Below are 20953 nucleotides of genomic sequence, written 5' to 3' on the forward strand. Positions count from 1 at the left end.
TCATGTAGATAAAACAAGGAGATAAACGTCTGCAATAAAGTAGTGTATTTTAGCACAAATCTTGGTGCAAATATGATGCATAATTGTTAAGTATATAGGTGTCTGTAGCCAGAATAATTCTATCTCCAGATGTTTCATCATCAATATTATCAATATCATCAATATTAAACCGATAACTAAAATAAATTAGTGCGGAACATCGGTAGTAAAATGACTGTTTATCTCTAATACACACTTCACCAGATTTAATCGAAATTGAAATGAATTCTGATTTGTAACATGGAGGAAAACAATTCCTCAAAGATTTGTATTTCACAGTGATACTTCCCATCAGCTACTTTGCTGTGTGCAAAACAACTAACAGACACCTGTAAAAACAAAAAACAAACACACTTTTCACGCTGTACAGAGCACCACAATATTCAAGACATTTGAAAATACCACACAAGGTTTAGTCTGGGTATTCTAGGCACACTAATTAGAATAAAGGTATGTTGAGCTTCTGCATCTGATGGTCACATCAAAGAGGCTTGGTCAATGAAAGTGGCCAAAGTGATGTCGCGCTGCGAGAGTCCCCCACAATCGTGCGTGCTCAGGGTGATCTGCACCTGGGTGGTCACAATGCAGGGATATTAATGTCACTAAAATATCAAATTTGTTAAACAATCCCAATTTCATTGTATCTGCTATACAATGACACTAAAAACATTCTATTCCAATGATGTGCTCTGTGTGCCCATTTCAGTCTAAACGTATTCTGATTAATACTGCATTTGTAGAATGAGTCGTTGACTGAAAATGACACTAACAGTTGCTTAAGTAATGACTAATTAAGCTCACATGCTGAGTTTGGTCATGTGACATTCATAAGATGAAATTTGAGTCTTGCATTAGTCAGCAGGAACATGCAGCAATCATGCATGACCCAAATGAGGACAAGCGCAATAGAAACTGGATGGATGGCTATTTCATTCATTGATAGTGACTGAGACCCTCCACCAACAGCAAAAGCAAGTAACTGAGCACCCCCAAATAGCTTTATAATTACCTATAGATGCCTCAATGTGGTGGAAAAGCACCATTAAATTGAATCCTTAACTCACATCAACATACTTGGCACAAAAATGCTGGCAAAGCAGTTTTGGTTAAATGAAGTCCCTCAATTCCCTTCAGGAATGCCTCAAGATGCCACAAGATAAGAGGCACAAGTTAATAATTGAGGCACAGGCACAAGTTAAGAAGTGAGGAAAGAGCGATTTAAAAAAAAAAAAAAAAAAAAAAAAATTCCGCGAAAGCTAAATTTGTAGGGGCTCACAATACCTTATTGTAAACATTGAACCACTCGGGGTGATGATTCATCTTTTCCGCCTGTAGCGCCACTCTGGACATGAAACCAAAAGCCTGAATGGAAGAATATTGATTTCAATCATCAATATGTTGTACAATGTACCTAATATGTATTGATTACATATGTGTGTGTGTGTGTGCGTGTGTATGGCTGACATGTTAGAATAAGAACCTGATTAAAATCTTTAAAAAGAAACTCTTTGTAGATAGCGTCCCGTCCCACCACCTCCACCCACTGAGCGCTTTGCAACAGTGGGAGAAGGTGAGCTCGCTCCTCTTCAGTCAAAGTCTGAATTTTCGCAGCCTGAAATGACACAAGAGAGCAAGGGGGCCGTTACACTAACACAAACTGTGATTGGCTACACCGGAATCCCATCTGGAAACAATAAACTGCATTCTTTGCTTTTAAACAGGCTGGTACAAAGTTATGTGGTCATCATGATAGGGGAGGCGGGGGATTACTTGCTCTGCCTTTGTTCATTTGGCACATGATGCCGAATCACATGAATTACAGGCCTGATCCTGATTTCCTGTCACACCTCGTGACCCTGCACTCTACCACTGATTACTATATATTGTTGGAATCACTTTTTGCAGGGGAGGGGGAATTTATATTGCAGTGTCCCTAGATGAGCTCTTGAAGTAAGAAAACCTGAGTGAACAAGAGAACAATGACATCAACAGGTACCATAGCAACGCTCTAATCTGATGAGCAGTGGCAGCAGCAAACAATAAGCAGAGTCAAGCCTCGCCTACTACACTAGCGGCAAACATGCACATGCACAAATCATGCCATGATGAAAGTATAATAATAGAGTAAACAATTGCACAATAGACACAATATTTGAGGAGAATTAATACTAAAACTGTTGCTGTGATCTAAAATAGTGCATGTGCAACAGGTGTGTGTCAGGTTGTGTACTCACCATGGTCTCATACACAAAGGCAACAGCTTCTCCCTGTGCTCTGACAACAACTGGAATGAATCAACACGAGCTGCAACCAAGGTCCTCCTTTTAGCTGCCCTTTTAGAAGCCTGAACAAAAATCCATCTGTCAACATTGGTTTAATCATAAACCTGTTCTGTTGAACTCGCGAGTTAAAAAAAAAAACAGCCCAGACTATTTGTGTTGCATTTATATCAACACGTTAGAGATAACCTATGACTTCCAAATGACAGTCGGCTGAGAGTAGTCACTCTGTGCAACAAAGCCGTGCTGCCCCTTGGCTTAGGGGAGTTCATGTCAAAGGTCAAATGTGCTACTCCTCAACGCCCTCATTAACTCCTCTGTCACAGTGAGCGCCTGGGGAAATGAGGTGCTTAATGAAATGAAACAAGGGACAGGTCGCACAAGTTGTTCACTTAATGCTCTGCTAAATTTGGAAATGAGAACATGCTTTAATTCAGTTTGTAATAGAATACAATACCTTTGTAGTCATTGTTCAACAGGTACGCAGGGAAATTGAGGGCATTTTTCTGGTGCATATTAAATAAATATGAACGGTGGATACAATAAATAGAATAGAATTGGTAGCTTTACAAAGTACAATCGTTAGATATTTTCAGTGTGTACTTGATGTTCTGAGCGTTAATAGAGAAGAAAATTAAATTTAAAGTTACTAAGAGTTAGACCGCTTTTTTAAAATCAAAAAAAGCAAATGTGTTCTTAATGACTAACTGTATATTTTAAATATAATTCTAGGTCTAGTAATCAATAAATTATGTTACATGGGGGGTGGCACTCCTCTGGAGGTCGCCATGTCTGTTATTGGCATGTAAACCAAAACTAACATTTACCTCTCACACAACAAAACGCTAACAAAACGCATGCACACAAACACTAAAAGAAAAACAAGTCTTGACATCCACCCAAAAAGTTAATGTGATGAAAACTGAAAGACCTGCAGAAATTTCTGGTAGATAATGGCTGTTTAGTATGCACAAGTTTAAGCTTTAATGTAGCGTAACAAGGTGTAAGCCTTAGCTGAATGGCAATAACATCCAAGCCCCACTACATTTTGCCAAAAATACCCCTGGGATTTCCAAACACATGTAGGAAAGTACTGTACGTTATGGCCCAAGAAAACTCATATTGAACGTTTGGGCCATAATTCCAAAAGGCGTGTTTGGCGCAAACAGTACACTGCCTTCAGAAAAATAAACACATAAATTCCTGTCGTGAAGCATAGTGCTGGCATCAGCATGCTTTGTGGCCATTTTACTTGAGCTGGGAATGTGACTGAAATGTTGACCGAATGAGTCAAAATAGAACAGTGTTATGATTTTAAAAGGCAGAGTATCTCATCCTCCGGAATTTACTATTTGGGTCAAATTCTGTATCTTCTTGAGCCTAAATACAGTCGTATTCCATAAAAATGACAATCTTGACACAACTGTACGACAGGAACCACTAAACTTATATGCAAGCCGCCCTTTGACCATATTTTATTAGTTAGAGATCAGAGTTATAAAGATGAGCAGAGGTAGTGTGTTCAAATGACAACATGGAGCCTGTCAGACTTGTGCCAGCATTTGTGACTTTAGTTGTTTTTTCCACCGCTGGCTTTGGTGCGCACATCTCATCGGGTGAGTTTTGTGTTCTTCAATGATGGTTCTCACAGACAACATTTAAGTGCATCACGCTTGTTATTTCATGGTTCGGTAGTTTTAAAATAATGCGCAACACAGCTTTCATTTGATAACCAAACCCCCAAAAAAAGTTCTATAGCACATTCTCCAAATTAAATTATACTTTCCCTGTACGCTAAGGTTAAAATTGCACTGTTTAAAAACACAGACACGGACAACACTTTTTCATTGTCCTCGTGATAGTGATCTTGAAGAAGATCTGATATCTTATAATTATGATGATTATAAAGTGACACATGGACATTGTAAATCAGTTATTTTTCTCCATGCAGTGCCCACTCTGAAAATGGACCAAGCTTTGTTAATTTTTCATAACCAGCTGCCCTATGAAGTGGAGGTCTTGTACACTTCTGATTATTGCTACAAGGTAAACATGCCCACTAAACGGAGTTATCTGCTGTCGACTGGGTTTTAAGATCTTGTAAAATTTTACAGTTGTTTTATTCTTTTTTAAACATAGCCTGGTGTCAAAATGACTCTTCACACAAGGTTTTGTTTTAAACAAAGATGTGATTATTGTTTATTTTTGCAAGGCTGTTTATGATTCAAGTGTTATGGACTTGTTTTCCATGTACTCTTAATAATGATGAGCAATAAAATGATAACATCATGTAAGTATAGTATAGTTCACCCTTTAATTTCAAAAGTTCGTTTTAATTACTCTGTAGTCACATGATACTGAGTAAAAATACATAATGTAGCTAATTCATCATTGTAGCCTGGCCTGATATCAATGTCTTATTTGTTGTATGTTCATCTTCTGACCAGCCCATGTGTATTGGCTTTTAGCCTGAAATAGGAAAATGGATGGATTGATACACAGTTGTTTTCCTGTGTCATTTTCTGCTAAAACATACCGTAGTAAAACAGCATTCCACCCCAAAAGATAAAACTAACTTAAAATTTGGCCAGTGTGTGAATGATTTAGAAGATTTATGATTTTCTGATGCTTGGCTGGATTGTTCTATAACCTGAATGCTATTGTTTATGGGTCATTCCAGTATTGAAGGACATTTTACATATCAACCAAATTTTAAATAATCCACACACAAAATAATAAAATGTGCCGTTTCTGAGTAAATTTACATGTTCTGAGAGAAAATATATAAAAAAACAAAAAAAACAAAGAATGCGTGGAAATAGTTTTAATTATGTGAAATAACTCAAATGTTACATATTTTTTTTCTTTTTTCTCCACTTACGAGTTTGAACCCTCGGTCAGAGGTAACACCTTGCTAGATTGCTAGCTTTTACTTCTGAGAGAAAGCTAATATTTGTCCAAATGTGCAACCCTTTTTACTGTAATCAGTGCCACGGTTGCACCAGGCATTAAATCATATAATACAATTTTACTATGTATCTGTAAGATAAGAGAATCAAGCCTATGATTGTTTCTGACCTATTAATGATGACTACAGTATGATGCAGAAAATCATCAACATAGAAGTTTATTTTCCAAGGAGACCAAATGTCCAATTATGGAATGAACGAAGCTACTACAAACATTATATTCACCTATACGTTCTTATTTACATAAGTATTCTTGTCTTCTTGGTCAGCTGTAACAGCTGTCTGGCTAGCTTCTACACCTGAGAGAAAGCTAAAATTCCTGCGGTTTTATAACCCCGTTATTTTGCTGTTATTAGATCACGTAATAAAAACTTTGATAGTTACCTGCTTTTTTTTTTATTATGAAGTAGAGAAATCTTTTAAGTGAAAGTTTATTTTTCAATCATTTTGAAGCTCAAAAGTCCTCTGAAACGTTTTGGTTATTTAGTTTCTTAATAGATGTAATTAGAATCTTTGTGGTGCATCCCAATCTTATTCATTGCCTTAACAATGTGATAACCTGTGTGAAATTTTAACATTTATACTTGAATATATTTTTCAGTGTGTGTACCAGAGTTTGGTTCATGTGAAAACCAGGTACAACAATGCATCTATAGTCATCAGCACCAAATTCACTTTGAGCATTCAAGTGGAATCCAAGATGAATGACATTCTTTGCCGGTAAAATGTCTCAATTAAAAATACCTGATGTTTATTTTATTTAAGCTAATTTGTTCTCAATTTTTCTGCTAACTATTGTCAAGTGAAGGTTTTTTTTTTTTTTTTTTTTGGCCATGTCTCCAGGCACAATCTAGCATAGGGGAGCTGGGGATGTATTTCTGACTGACTTTCTGAAGCTGAGTGATGCCCTTTCTGAAACCACTACCTCGCTTGATATTGATCACTAGTCTTTTTGGGGTTAATAAAAACTGACATTTCTGTATTGATGGAGGGTGATCATTAAAGCCACACAGCACCATGCTCAAAACTCACACCGGAGGTTAAATTGGAGACAACAGTTGTCATAAATAACCTGTCAGGTCTCACAAGAAGAAAGGAAGCCTTCCCATCTGGGAATCACCTGAAAATGTTGTCAGAAAGAACCAAGTGTCACATTAAAAGCCCTCTCAGAGGTCAGGACATGGGCTTCCCTAGTCAATGCTGAGGTCTCTAAGCAGGCTGCTCTTATTGATTTCCTTGCCCTTTTGAAAAAACACTCCAAGTGATAGCTAGTAAGTCATGCGTGGTGGTGGGTGGATCAACGTGAGCAGGCCATGTTTGTTTAGAGGTCGGAAACAGGTATTAGCTGAGGCACTTACAATTAATGAGCACAGGGGGGCACTGCAGGGCTTCACTGGTGTTATTTATTTTATTACGAGGCCCAAGTGGTCAGGAGGGGGACCAGGAAAACCAGCAGGAGATTGAAACTAATACTTGACAACTGTGAGGCAGACCACTATGATCAGGTTAATAGAAAGGCCCAGCTGCTTCCAGGAGAAACTACGAGAAACACCAGGAGTGTCAACATTGGAAAATGTGTGAAGAAAATACAATACGATTTATTTGTATTAAAAACATAGATAGAAAGACAGCATATATAGTAGAGAGCAATACAAAAATAATCAAACTGCTTCATTAATATATAAATGAAATCTAAATACTGTAATTACACACATCACACGCTCCAGATATGTTAATTATATCAGTATAAATGTTGTGTACATATCAGATGTCTTGCTAAGCGAACTTGGCTAACTTTGACCAACCAGCGAAAGGACAGAAAAATGCCAGTCATCAAGGACCTGGACACTGGCCCTGTGAGGAAAAAATTGTCTTTTTGGTCGGAAACACAGTCACATTGCTATTCACTGCTGTTTAAGTTACTCCAGACAGCATGACTGATTCTGAAAACGCTCAGCGAAATAGACTGGCATCCTAACTCAGAGACTGAAATCTGATTGGATGAGGAAAAAATCTAATATACGTGTAAAATAATCGGAAGAAGTGCACCCAAGACAAATGTACAAAAGGAAGAAAATAGACTGCTGTGTGTGCTGTGTGTAATACAAATGTTACCGTTCAAGTTGTGAATTTTGTTCAGTGCCTCAGATAGTCTTCTGGTTAGCAAACATTTTCATCTGTTTTCATTTCTACATGTAATAATTATTTCACCGTTTTGAATGCAGATGGAATCAGACATATGAGGAGGGTGGTCACTATTCAGTGTGGATCTTAAGATCAGACCATCCCAGCAATGCCACCTGTGTTCATATTGTGGACAGAAAACCTCACAATTCCTACTTGCGTAAGTAACCAACAGTTTCCTATTGAAGGACGATGATTTAGATGTTTACTGATTTTATGCAGGGCGGCACAGTGGATGAGTGTTTCACGCGTATGCCTCACAGTTAAGGGACCCAAATTCAATTCCAGCTGGCTCCTGCCTCCCTGTGTGGAGTTTGCATGTTCTCCCCTGGACTGCGTGGGTTATCTCTGGTCTTTCCGGCTTCTCCCCACACAAACATTGTAATCCCTATTTATTCTTACCTGAAACTTTCCGAGAAAAATTTTCAACTAGGGTTATTTTATTATTTTGGAAGATGAAAAGATGTACAACAACAAAACAGACTTTAACAGATGCGATTGTGTCCATTTGCCTTCTAGCTGCAACCTTTAGTGCTGGCTTAAACCTTTAGCTTCATCTATCAGGAGGAGCTTGCAGGAAAGATGCTGATTTGATTTGTCACTCACCAAATAATTAGAAATTAACATTAAAACAAAAGGTCGTCCATCCTGTTCATCACAGACGCTCACTAAATTTGCATCCTTGTTGTGATCATTACCTGTCTGTGTGCTTTGCATTTATGTGGTAGGCTAAAATTGAGCTGCTTTTGTGGTAGTAGGCAAGGTACCTTTTATGAAGAATGCATACCACTCTACCTTTATCAAAGGTGCCCTCAGTGGTTTATGAAGTTAAATTCACCAATCATCAGACCGAGAACTCTCACATACGCTTCCATTTTCACGTCTCACTTCTGCTCCTGAACTTGCTCTCCCACCCACAACAGGAACCTATTAGCTTATGCCAAACATAATGACAGCCAATCAGTGCCCACTTGAGGGTGTGACTGACCTTTCTTTTTCAAGCTCCAACACCCCAAGCACAACAAGCCCGATGCATGAAAATACATTGAATTGATTGTGATTAGAAATAAAAACCCTATATGTACTATTCTTGTAACTCATTTAAGACCAAAGACTTTTTTTTAGTTTTTAAGCATCCAGGTGCTCATTGATATTAGGTGTTTGGCTAAAGCAGTGTCTAAAAATAGCTTGTACTCAATGAATTAAGTAGCAAAGTAATCATATATTTTAGGTAATTAATGTTTTTAGTACTTAAACTAATACATTACTTTGGTATTTGATGTACTAAAGCAATCAATTATGTTTGTGCTTAATTATTGATTACCTAAAGTAATCAATTTGGACTTTTGCCTAAAGTACTTAATTTCCAGAAGCAATCGATTACTTTAAGAATTAATTGCCTAAGTAATCAATTACTTTAGTACTCTACGTTACTCTTTTACTCTGGTACCTAAAGTAATTGATTTCTTTAGTTATAAATGACCTAAAGTACTTAATTACTTAAAGAAATTGATGTTTTGTACTAAATTACCTCAATAAAGTACTAAAGTAATGGATTACCTTACCACTTAATTGATTGCGCGCTAGACATATTTAGACATTTTAATTTTAGAGCCTCCTTTAGCCAAACGCTTGAAAAAAAAAAATCAGTACCTGAGCTTGAATGTCTGTACGCTTCAAAAAAGAATATAAAAATTGGTCTTTGGGATTCAATGAATCCATCAGTTATTTTGGCACACATTCGTGTTCAGTGTAAATAACTGTCAGAGAAAGGAAAGGTGCCTCTGAACCAAGCCACTTTCTTATTCATGGGTCAGCGTACAGGAGCATCACATGCTTTGTTCGCATTTAGCGGACAGTATTCTCTTCCGTCTCTTGGGATATTGTGTGTATTGATCACATGAGACATGCTTTCTTGAAAAGGGATAAAAAGAAAAGCTTTTTGTGATTGTTTTGAAGGCCCAATCCTGTTCGTAGAGGTCTGTGAGTAATACATTAGGGAAGGTGGAAGGATTAGGGCATAATGGGATTTTGAAAGCGTCTCTGTCCATAATGTACACCCTACTTAACAATATTGCAGATTATGTTGTGGATCCGACTTTTAAGGCCGGGGAGCCATTATCCGAGCAGATATACGGTTGGTGGAACTGCACCCCTCGCAGTGTGATGAGCTTCCATTAGCTACACACACTGGTGATTATACAAACTCCCCACAGGGTACGCTCAGTTTAAGTAATGGTCTGGTCAGCAGCTGAAGCCGTGCTAGGGAATTTGAAAGTTTGTATCCCATTGATTGCACGGCTAAATTGTGAGGTCATTTGTTTGGTGTGGTCATCCTCAAAGGATGTGTGCCTGTGCGCAATTTCACCTGACGCTAGTACTGTGACTTCACCGAAACCGCAACTTCAAATTCAATAGCCATCCCTATTAAGTGGCCGTCTTACGCAAATGTATTGATGAACTTAATCTGGTTGTTTCCAAGTGCCTCGATTCATCATGCGTTTATTCTGACAGTAATAGAGCGAGACCAACCGCTGCAAAGTGCGCTTCACTTCATGTGCTGAGAGCTTTATGATGTTTTTTATGAGCGTACAACAAAGATGCCATGACTTTCCGAAGGCGATGAAGTGACCACTCCATGTTCCGAGAGGATGTCAGGGTGGCTGTCTGTTCGGGTCCAAATGGCTTCTTCTTATTTGTTCTTCCACTAAAAAGGCAAACACAGCATCCACGGCCTCCCCTTTCACTCAGCTTTGATGGACACAAACATCTCCTGATCCCGTTTTCTACTTTTGTAGAATGATTCACACCTGTGAAATACATCACCGACCTTTAAAGGGGACAAATCATAATGTTTTTAAGTAAATTTAGCAGTGTGGTTTTGTCTTAATGAACTCCTGTACGGTGTATTATAATGTATTCTTAGGGTTTCTTTGTTTTGTTTCGGGGAGCTCTTACATTGGGGTTTTATTTTTTGTTGTTGAGAATTTTATAGGTATTCCCTTGGGCATTTGAGTTTCAGAACGACTGAAAAATAAACTATCATGTTAATGAATTTATCCTACATTTCAACAATAACAGATAATAATCGACATTTTACAGGTCAATGGTAGAATTGTTATTACTTGCTTGAATACGTGGCGCAAGCCTGAGGACAAAATTGCTTGTGCAAACAAGTAAAGAAATATAAGAAAAATAATTGTCCTGTTCTGATTATATGCACAAAGTAGAGAGAGACATTTAATCAAGGCTAACTATGTTATACAAATATGAAAAATAGAAGAGAGGACACACTCTTACCATCCTAAAAGGGCAGAATATATGTTTCTTGAAGAATGAGGATTATTTAAATTTCAATGAGTGAGATGTAACATTTCCTCCACTTCTGGAATGACCCAGTAGCTGAGATACACTGAATCACATTGAGATTATTTCTAATGTTTTAATTTTTTTCTTTTAGCAAAAACGAGATTGTAAATATTACATACTGTAACAAACTAGAAATTATCACTACTTGTACTGCAACTCATTAGATTGTGAAAGAGGCCATAATTAGTGTCAAACAAAGACTTAACCTATTTATTCTGTGACTAAAGAGACTCATGCTCATGTCTACTCCAAATGTTTCTCATATTTCTCCCTTGTTACTGTGTTCGTATTCCTTGTATGCCTCTTGGATTAGATTACCCATGTGATGGATTGACCAAGAATTAGGTCCATTAGGTTCTTGTTTGTTTGTCACTAGGGGATCATGGTGGGCACTGATTGACAGGCAAAGAACTCAAAGGAATTCCTTACATTGAACTATTTGAAGTTAGATCAGATGTTGGCCCAGCCCAAAGACCAGCATTTGACATAAGAATAATGCCATCACAGTTGCCATCCACTTTAATAGAAGTATAAATAAGCAAGTGTATTTGTATTTATCATGTGATGATCTATATTTTGGGTAATGCCCACCCCCATTACCCGAAAATATATTTAAAAAAAATGGTCTCCCACCAACCAGTTGGGAATTTGAGTTGAAATCCCACTCAAATTTAAAGTTTTCATTTATACTTAGAATGCCATAATGTTTGTTCTGTGCCAATGATGATGTAACAATGTGTATCTTTTCTGTTGTGTTATCAAGCTATTGTGGTGGCGGCTCTTTTCTTGGCTACAACTTCTCTTTTATTTGGTGTTGCACACTACATATACAGGTATCTACACAACTTTGACAATTTTTTTGTCATATTAGTTTCAGGGCTCTATTTTCATGCAGGCACAAGCTTCATTACTTCTGTTTGAGAATTTGGCTGACTCCTCTACATTCTACTGGGCGCCTGACCTAAGTGAGGGTCATGTCTTTTGACATGCACATGGCACATGTGACAATTTGGTGGCTGAAAGTCAGTCTTAACTCAAACCAAGTCAGATTATTTGTCGAACATGCTTTTGGTCATTAAGATCAATTAGGAGGCAGGCAGATACTTGAGCCCCGAGGACATTTGTGATGAATGGATGTCATCAAACCCAATTGAGTTGTCAATTTGCACACTGGTCAAACATAGTTAAACTATGCTGCAGTCACGCATTTATGGTTTCTTTGTCTAAATCATCTCTCCTTGCGAGATGTTAGTTGACCAAATTTTACCGTAAATGTTGATTTATTGACAACAAATAAAGTCAGCTATGTTCATGTCTTTGAAATGACCAACAGCCAGTCTAACCCACCTCTGTGCAAATTTGAAACACACTCCATTTAAGACTTGCGCCAGTCTCGAAAATAGAGCCCTTAGATTCAAATGGATTATTTTCACTGATACTGGGTCTCTTTTACAGAAAGTGTTGCACATCAAAACGTTTAAAGACCATTTGCTGCCAAAGCCTTCGGTATTCATTTGATAATGTAAGTAAAATGCTATGAGACTTTGTCAGTTTTTAAAATAACACGTGTTAGCTGTAGTTTCTTTAACAAAGTTTAGGTTACATCCTGATCCAACAGTTGGACTACATTGTTTGGATTGTTCAGATAGAGCGCATGCTGCGCGGTAAAATTTCCCAGAGGCTCCAGCCATCAAGCTCCAGAGACACTAATAGAAAGATTGATACAAATGTTAGCAGAGCCAATTGTGCCGCAGACTGCCATAGAGGCATTCAGACAAACATCTTAGTTCATGTGATGCATTTTTGGTGAGCATGAATGGCTCCTCTCATTCTTACAAGCAAGATGTCTCAGTCTTGCACATGCTGTGTAAGTGACATGTAGATCCATCATTACTTATTAGTGATGGTGTCTTCCTGCTCTGCTGCTTTAAAGATCTACTTGGGGGCCAACGTGTTCAGCTAATCCGAGTGAGAAGGCAATCTGAGAGAGTTGTTCTCACAAAAAGACTTAACGAGCCAGGAGCTGAACATTATGGAAAGATAGAACGTTATTTTAGAATACTTGTCTGACAAAACTTTACAGTCAAAATTTCATGTTTTATTAATTTGGAATGTTTCAGTTTGGAATTCCTAAATGCATCTTTTTCCAAAAAATGAAAACATTTATTGATACAGTATAATACCCATGGCACAGAAACACAAAAAAGGGCAGTCAAAACATCCTGCCTTTCTGTTTCATCTTTTGTTTGTACAATTTAAACAAATTCTAAAACCACCGCTATCATCAAACTGTCCTGCTTCTAGCAGATGCAGTTTTTGCTTAGTCAACCGGTTGTTCAGTCACTTTTTACCAGGCAGAATACAATATTCATAAACCATTATCGAGAAAAAGCTACAGCAGATGACATAAATTCTACATCAAACAGAAAAAAATATTGAAATAAAGATCTTATCTTAATTTATTTTTACTATTTACTTGCATTTAATACAGATCTTTTCTGCTGTTAAAAAAGCAACGTGTCACAAATCTACATTAGTTGTACCTTATGACATCAATATCAGTTATTCTTCCTTCCTGTCACTATATGTCCAATACATTATTTGAAGTGCAGTCAAGAGTGTTTTTTAGCTAATTAATTGAAATTTTTTCCCAAATTAATCACTATTAGTCACATTTTTCATATTTTTTTTTCAAATTGATCCCCAGAGTTATCACTTTAACTTTGAAAGCCCTTATTATATACATTTTATTTTTAGACAAATTATTACAAATCGTATGATTTCCGGCACACTTGATAATATATGGCATAGTGTTGAGGAATCACTTATATACTCACTCATATACATACTCACAAAAAATACATCACTGCAAATATTTAAAAAAATAAGTGTGCAGCTGAATGCCTGCTGTTTAATATTTATGAAGTACATAACGTAAAACAAAAAAATATAAGGAAAGCGAGAGAATAAAGCTACACCCATCAATATCAGCATTGAATAAACAAATGGCTGCTGTTCAATTTTACATAGCGGGACGAATCCCATTTGCAGTACAATTTGAAAATACTAAAATAAACACAACATTGACATACCCATTTAAAATCCCAAAAAGTTAAACCATTTCCACATGAGGCAAAAATAATCTTGTTCCACACAACAAATGCTAACCACAATTGAATGAAGTTGAAGCAAAAATGAATGCATACTTGCTTCATATTGTATGTTCAATAGAACACACTATAGAAAGCTTGAATCTTAAGATGACAAACGCTGCTACTCGTGATGTAATGCACTTAATATTTCAGAGTGACGTTATTCTCTCCCCCCTTTCTAATTGTGCCTGCAGGACGACGCGCATGCTACACAAGCTGAGGTCAGTGCCACCAAAGCGAAACAGAAACGTCTGCGTTCACTGGACGCTTTTCGAGGGTATGCGCACCTTCTTATTATTCAATCTATCACCACTCGGCCGGCCTTTTTTTTTTTTTTTGGTGCCGCATGATGTCCATCTACAGGCCCAGCGTAATGAATCATCACAAGGGTCACAGTCTGGCCACAATCTCCCCCAAGCCTTTGTTATCAGGCGGGGTACTTTTGGGCACACTGTCTGATATCAGCGCATTTTGCCTTGGTGCCGCGCGCGTCTTCCAATTGGACAGGGTGGACAGGGTGTGTGTGATTGAATCTGGGCTCCCTGCTCGCCTTAATTGTGGCCTAGGGGAAGACACAAAGCACGCCTCTCTGGAAACAGGATGCTGGTGTGGCCCTGACCTCCCTCATGCCAAATAATTGATGTAATAATACAGTCAACATATCAGCACACATGCGCATGGCCATAGATCTCCTGCCAAAATGGAGACGGGGAGGAAACCCAGCAGCACAAAGGCAGCATCCGACAGATGACTAACATCTTCTCCATCTGTGGCTCGCATTAGGATTCGCAGTTCATCTGATCCAAAAGCACCGCTTACGTTTATTTATTTTGGGAGCTCAGCTGGTTAAGTGCATTCACACAAGTGATTCCAACGGTTCAAGGAAAGGATGACTGATATTCCATTTCCCATCAGTGCCGCTTCTAGCCACTCACCTGGCTGCTCATATTAGCTGAAATGTCATTTAGGTTTCTTATAAATCATGAAAAAAAATAGGAAACTGTTAAGAAAAGTAACGAGGTATTTCTCATTAAAGGGAAAGCACTGAAAGAAGGGAGCTGAAATTTCCCCCGGATGGTGACAACATGTTAAAGTTCAACATGGTACAACCACTTAGTTATCACACAAAAAATAACCCCAAATAATCAAAACACTGCACGGGGCTTAAATTCTTGTTAAAGTTGAATAAATGTGAGTGCTGAATAACATAAAAAAGTGCAACATTGGCTAATGATAACAAGTGAAAAAATATCGCCCTCGATCTTGCAATATAAATTTCCTGAATGGTAATAATGTGAAATACCTGGCAGAGGTATTTAATCAAAGCGCGTCTCCGCCTTTTGACTTATGATCCATGCCCCTGATAAGTAACAAGTTCTTGCCTCAGAGAACACAGGCATCAGTCATCCACCGTAAATGCTGATCCATTTTTCATGGCAAAAGACGTTTGTTGTGAGCAGAAGGGAGTTCTAATAATTGCCCTAGTGACATGATGTACTGTGCGGTGACGGTTGCATGTTAATTTTTCTAAAAGGATTCTGGTTTTAATTTCGTGCCTCACAACTAAAAGCTTGCCGCCAGTTTGCTTTGAAAAAATTGCCTCGTCAGTATTTAGTGGAACAGGAGAACAAATAATAAAGCAGACCTGAGGATTGCCAGCTTTTCAGCCAAATGGCTGACTCATTCATTTTGGTCCTGACTTTGACTGAGCTCCAGGTTTTTCTCTGATTGGCTTTCAGAAGTTTGGCCAAAGAGCAAGAAGCTACATATATAGTGTATAAAGTATTGGCACTGTTATCAAGCACATATGATTGTTGTTCTTAATGTTGTTGATATTAGTATTATGTTGTCCGATTCAAACCATGCCAATTTCAACATTTTCAAAAAATGTGTGCTTCACAGGCTATTATTTTTCTCATTCCCCCCAATTAAACACTTTCCACTTCAAAAATGCTAATGTTAACTTCAAAAACATGTTTCCATTCAAAATTCTAAACATGAATTCCATGATTTTCACAATTTTCATAGTTTTTTAAAATCTTTTTACTTTTTCCACTGTTTTTTGTATGACAACAATTTCTACAACCTACAAAGTCTCACTTTTCTGTCAACACTTTCTAACAATATTTTTTTTCCTCATTCCAAAAATGTTTTTAAAAATTCACACTTTTCCAAATATTCAACATTTTATACCCACAAAAATGTCCTTTTTTTGGCTGGATCATTAACCCCACATGACTCCACAATATCCAATATCACTCCATATATTTCAAAAATTATTCTATTATATTCCATAATTCCAAATCAGTCCATATGCTTCCATGTTTTTCATTGTTTTCAGCATTTGCACACAATTTCTCCAGAAATTGCTTCATCCCCCTAATAATCTTATCATCAACCCAATATTTGCGGTCAAGTGGTATCAGGTTATCCTTTGCTTATTTGTGACTCTATGATTGCAATACAGCACTTGCCTGGTGAAGGTGAGCCTGAAATTGCTCATGCATACCCAATGATTCATATCAACGAGGTCTGTAAGTGAGTCGTAACCACTCACTTCCGTCGGCAAGATTCGTCTATAACTAATCTGTTACCAGTAAATCATTGATACTATGTGACCCCCACCAGATCAATCAATCGCTGATGTAATAAGTTTTCGAGAAAGGCATGTTGGCATTTGGATTGATCTGGACTCATCAAATAACCTGATTCAACCCCCCCCCCAAAAAAAAAAAATAAAAAAAAAAACTTCCACTCTGTATGAGAACAAGTGTTTTTAGGGGAAAATTTAACGATTATTTGCAGCTGCAAGTGTCAAGTACGTGACGGTTGTAGTTTAATCTGCCAAAGACGGAATGTTTTCATTAGAGAAATGGCCCATAAAGCCTCATATTGCAGTCATTTCTTTTACCAGGAATCGTCTGGTCACTTATTTAACCTTTGTCTTTGTCACTATGGCGACTAATGGATATTCGCATCAAAACTTCAATGATTTATGTGCACACTAGATAGAGTACACAGTCACATGAGCGCAGTTCACTTTGATGGACCTTTGGAGAAGATAGCGGCTGATTAGAATCTCGAATCTGCAGTCCGAAGCTAAAAGAGCAGTAATGGCTCGGTGTGCCCCTTAATCGAATGCGGGCAGAAGTACAGAGCACTTTATCGGACAGATAGGAACATTCGCTGATTTCGTTATGACACTTAAAGGAAATATTTTTGTTATTGAATAACAGTGAATTCACAACAATATATATGATGTATTTAAGATGCTGAAAGGAGAGAATCTTCCCCAGAGCAAAGCTACAACATACCAATAAACTTTGCTCTGTGAGTGTGTGCCTTGTAATTCTATACGGCACAGATTTCTCACATGCAACACCTTTTTCCCGCCAGTGCGCATGATTCAGTGAAGCACTCCATCATGTGTGAGGTTTCAGCAACCTTTCCTGCTGCAAAGCATCAAGTGTATCATATATTAGACACTAAAGCCTTTAGTCAGCAGTCTTGCCTGAGGAGATTCAGAGGACAAGTGTTCATTTCCTGAGTGATTTATACTGCTCAGGTTGCATTATCCTGCATGCGGAATATAGCAGAATTTCAAAATCTTTTATTTTTATTTTTGAAAAAGTGTGTTATTGAGCAGCTCTAGTTCTCCACTGCTTACCTATGCTGGCTTTGTAGGTTTGCCCTCACAGTGATGGTGTTTGTCAACTACGGTGGAGGAGGCTACTGGTTCTTCCAACATGCCCCGTGGAATGGTGAAGTAAACTCTTAGGCACTAAATTACACAATAAAGTCCCAAAATGTCATTTTGTAGTCAGGGCTAAATTTACCAATGCAATGGTCTTCATATAAAAAACACATTCTTCAAACCTTGACAGTTCATATACCTCCAAGGTCATCAGAGAAAGAAAGTAATTACGGATGCATACAATTATGTATAAGCGTCTACATTAGTTTGAGTCAACAATCAAGTTTCACAACACGTCAGTGATGCGTGCTCTGCTCATGTGGGAGCGACACTAAGAAGGACTTTGAGAAAGACGAAAGAAAGGGTTTTGAACGAAAGAAAGGGTGCGTACCAAATATTATGTCTTGTTATTCACGTGTAGTAACCCACAAAAAAAATATGTGCACCCCTGGGTTTGTTATAATAGAACGGATAGCAATATATATGTGTGTATATATACAGTATATATATGATATATGATGATAGATGATATAAGGAAAAAATAGACCTGTATCTGGACAAAATTCCCCATCTTGAGTAATTTCTGACCCCATTTAACTAATTATGAAGCATGTGAACTAAATCCATGCACTCACACTCACACACAGGTCATGCAGTTTGTGTCATGCATTAGATTGGAGGTTCAAATCCATCATTGTTTATTGTTTATTTACAATAATGTCTGAAGTGTGCATGGGACTGTGAGGAAGCGTACAAAAACAGAATTAATCAATTTTTTGTTTTTCAGAATGATTTCTTTTGCCATGAGGTGTGTGCACTTTAAGCTTTATAATAGCATCTTTGCTAAATCTATAAGACCGTATTGATTTTACAGGTGATGTGATGAATCTTTTCTGTGCTGCAAGGGCCGGTACTGTCACAAGACACTGTCTGTTTATTAATCATTTTTACTTTTAGGGCCAAAAATTGTTCTTATTTACCGTATTGTAGCTTTTGGATTACAGGAATTATTCAGGTCAGGAATAATGCAATACAATAAATATACTTTTTAATGATACCATATTTTTCTTTAGGCCTTACTGTGGCGGATCTCGTCATGCCATGGTAGGTCATATTTTTAGTTTGTTACCACATTTATTCCAGCAAAAAAAAAAAAAAAAAGTCTGTTTTTGTAAAGTCAGCTGTTGTGCCTTTGAGGTTCGTCTTCATCATTGGGACCTCTGTGGTATTGGCGATGAACTCCATGCAGAGAAGAGGAGTAGGTCGTCTGCAGCTGCTACGAAAGATCACGTGGAGAACCGTGGTCCTGCTGACGCTCGGCTTCTGCTTCCTCAACTACTCCCCGCGTGATGGACCACGTAGGTGCAAAATTAGCGTGCGCTGCTAATGGAACCGGTACATCCTGTTTGCGGGCAGGTTTGTTATTTACTTCACTTCTGTGCTGGGAACATCATTAAAGCATAATAGCTCGTCCACTCGCCGCATAAATAATGTACCTGTTCTTTTGAAAAACAAGACTCAGCCAAGTCAAGATGTTGTGCAAACTGGACCCAGTGAAGAGTTTGCAAAAATGTTTGTCTTCTGCCGTATTTAGATAAAGCACACTCAAAGCATTGCCCACGGAAGCCCTGAAGTGCAAATAGCAGAAATGGATAAAGAAACAAACAAAAAAATGACAGAAAATAATAAATCTCAAAAAACAAAAGGAAAACAATCGCAAAGGTGATCCAAAAACATATTACAAAACACTAAATTAAAAAAAATCACACACTAAAAACAAACATGAAAATTAATCACAAACAAAAACTCTAAATGCATTACAAAAGATGAAAACAAACTAAAAAATGACAAAGTAAAAACAAAGGAAAAGTAATCACAAACAAAAAAGCATTACATTGCACATTACTAAACATTACTAAACACAATTTAAATTCAAAATGAAAACAAAAGGCTAATTAAAAAAATGAATGAAAAACTGAATCACAAGCAAAAAAGCATTTTTACTTTTTGTTTGTGATTTGTTTTGAAGTTTTTCTTGTGCTTTTGCTTTGTGTGATTAATTTTCTTATGTTGTTCTTATTATGTAATGTTCTTATGTTGATTTTCATCTTGAATGTTTTTGTTTGTTTTATTTTCTTTTGTTTTGTTCCAGACTTTATATTTGCGTTTGTTTATTCTTTTTATCGTATTTTTGCTGTTTTATTTATACTTTGTTTTCTTTTGTTTTTTTTGTTTTTTTAATTTACTGTTGTGCTTCATCTTTTGTAATGTTTTTTGTTTGTGCTTCACTTTATTTTGTGTCACAAATGCTTTTTTATTCGTTTTATTACATTTAATTTTTCTTTGTTGTGTTTATTTGCGGTTGATTTCCTTTTGTTTGTTTTTTGTGAGTTTTTGATTTGCTGCTATATTTCGTCTTTTGTTATTTGAACTTGTTTTGTGATTCTTTTTCTTTGGTTTGATCTTTATTTGTGACTTTCATTCATGCTTGTGTTCTGTTATATTTTTAAATTTTTGTTTTCAATTTGCTTTATTTTGTTTGTTTGTTTTTTAAATGTTATTATTTATTTACTTATTCGTGATTTTCTCTTTGGAGCCACCGTATACACAGTAGCAGTTGGTCAGGGTCCAAATAGCTTATGTGTTACCTTGCAATAATTTGCAGTAAAGTGCCGCTAAGGGTTAAAGGAGAGAAAAGCAGCATGGCTGGCCTCATTTCATCGTCCACCAGGGGTTTCGCGGGGCGCCATTTCACACATTAGCCAGATGCTAATGGTCCTTTTCCTGGGTGCATGTCTGTGTAACCCAGTTAACAAAAATATTGTTATTACTGTATGTGTGTGGATTTCCAATCCAGCACCAAGGGACATTTAACAGGGGAAGATTGAGCAAAAACAAGCAGCGCGGTAATGGACGATTACAAAGAGATAGAATTACAGCCCTCAGCTCCATGCAGCTGCTCCAGTAGCTTCTCACAACAGTATGACTTTTACCATAAACCGTTGCTTCGATCTCGGCCTCCAAGGACACCCTGAGATGTTTTGTTTGATCTAATAAGAGAATGCAGTCACATTATCTCCGTGCGCGTCAATGTCAGGCTAGGCAGAGGAACCTGTGATAAGCAATAAAATCAACTCCGAGTCACCTCATATAAACATTAAAGCATTTTGATTATGTCTTTTGAATGCTTTTGGAATTCACGATACCATCTAACCAGCTTGTTGTGGAAGGAAAGACTGAAGTCAATTTTAGGGAATGTGAGCATGT

General features: G+C 37.4%; 2 protein-coding genes across 2 annotated transcripts in view; one reads left to right on the forward strand and one right to left on the reverse strand.

Moving 5' to 3' along the window:
• Window positions 1–30: 30 nt before the first annotated feature.
• On the reverse strand, window positions 31–2431 carry pcbd1 (pterin-4 alpha-carbinolamine dehydratase/dimerization cofactor of hepatocyte nuclear factor 1 alpha). Its single transcript, XM_088421674.1, has 4 exons — window positions 2274–2431; window positions 1520–1651; window positions 1321–1401; window positions 31–608 (listed from the first exon to the last, which is right to left on the reverse strand). The coding sequence occupies exons 1-4, from the start codon at window positions 2274–2276 to the stop codon at window positions 516–518; spliced, it is 309 nt and encodes a 102-aa protein (XP_088277800.1). The 5' UTR covers window positions 2277–2431; the 3' UTR covers window positions 31–515.
• Window positions 2432–3852: 1421 nt separating this feature from the next.
• LOC148420193 (heparan-alpha-glucosaminide N-acetyltransferase) overlaps window positions 3853–20953 on the forward strand; it is a 30111-nt gene continuing 13010 nt past the window's right edge. The window contains exons 1-10 of the mRNA XM_088421700.1: window positions 3853–3934; window positions 4270–4364; window positions 5889–6007; window positions 7513–7631; window positions 11604–11673; window positions 12296–12362; window positions 14187–14269; window positions 17677–17753; window positions 18760–18790; window positions 18884–19044. Of these exons, the coding sequence (XP_088277826.1) occupies window positions 3853–3934; window positions 4270–4364; window positions 5889–6007; window positions 7513–7631; window positions 11604–11673; window positions 12296–12362; window positions 14187–14269; window positions 17677–17753; window positions 18760–18790; window positions 18884–19044 (904 nt within the window). The remainder of the gene's footprint in view (window positions 3935–4269; window positions 4365–5888; window positions 6008–7512; window positions 7632–11603; window positions 11674–12295; window positions 12363–14186; window positions 14270–17676; window positions 17754–18759; window positions 18791–18883; window positions 19045–20953) is intronic.

Source organism: Hippichthys cyanospilos, chromosome 8 (genome assembly GCF_059441005.1).
Source record: "Hippichthys cyanospilos isolate Australia breed blue-spotted pipefish chromosome 8, RoL_Hcya_1.0, whole genome shotgun sequence".
Lineage (NCBI taxonomy): Eukaryota > Metazoa > Chordata > Actinopteri > Syngnathiformes > Syngnathidae > Hippichthys > Hippichthys cyanospilos.

Bases quoted from the DNA above. Each gene is read 5' to 3' on its own strand.
- pcbd1 (XM_088421674.1), bottom strand. The intron at 1,402-1,519 runs GTTCTTATTCTA...TCTTCCATTCAG, and splicing joins TTTTTAAAGATTTTAATCAG to GCTTTTGGTTTCATGTCCAG. The intron at 609-1,320 runs GTATTGTGAGCC...GTGACCACCCAG, and splicing joins GGTTCAATGTTTACAATAAG to GTGCAGATCACCCTGAGCAC.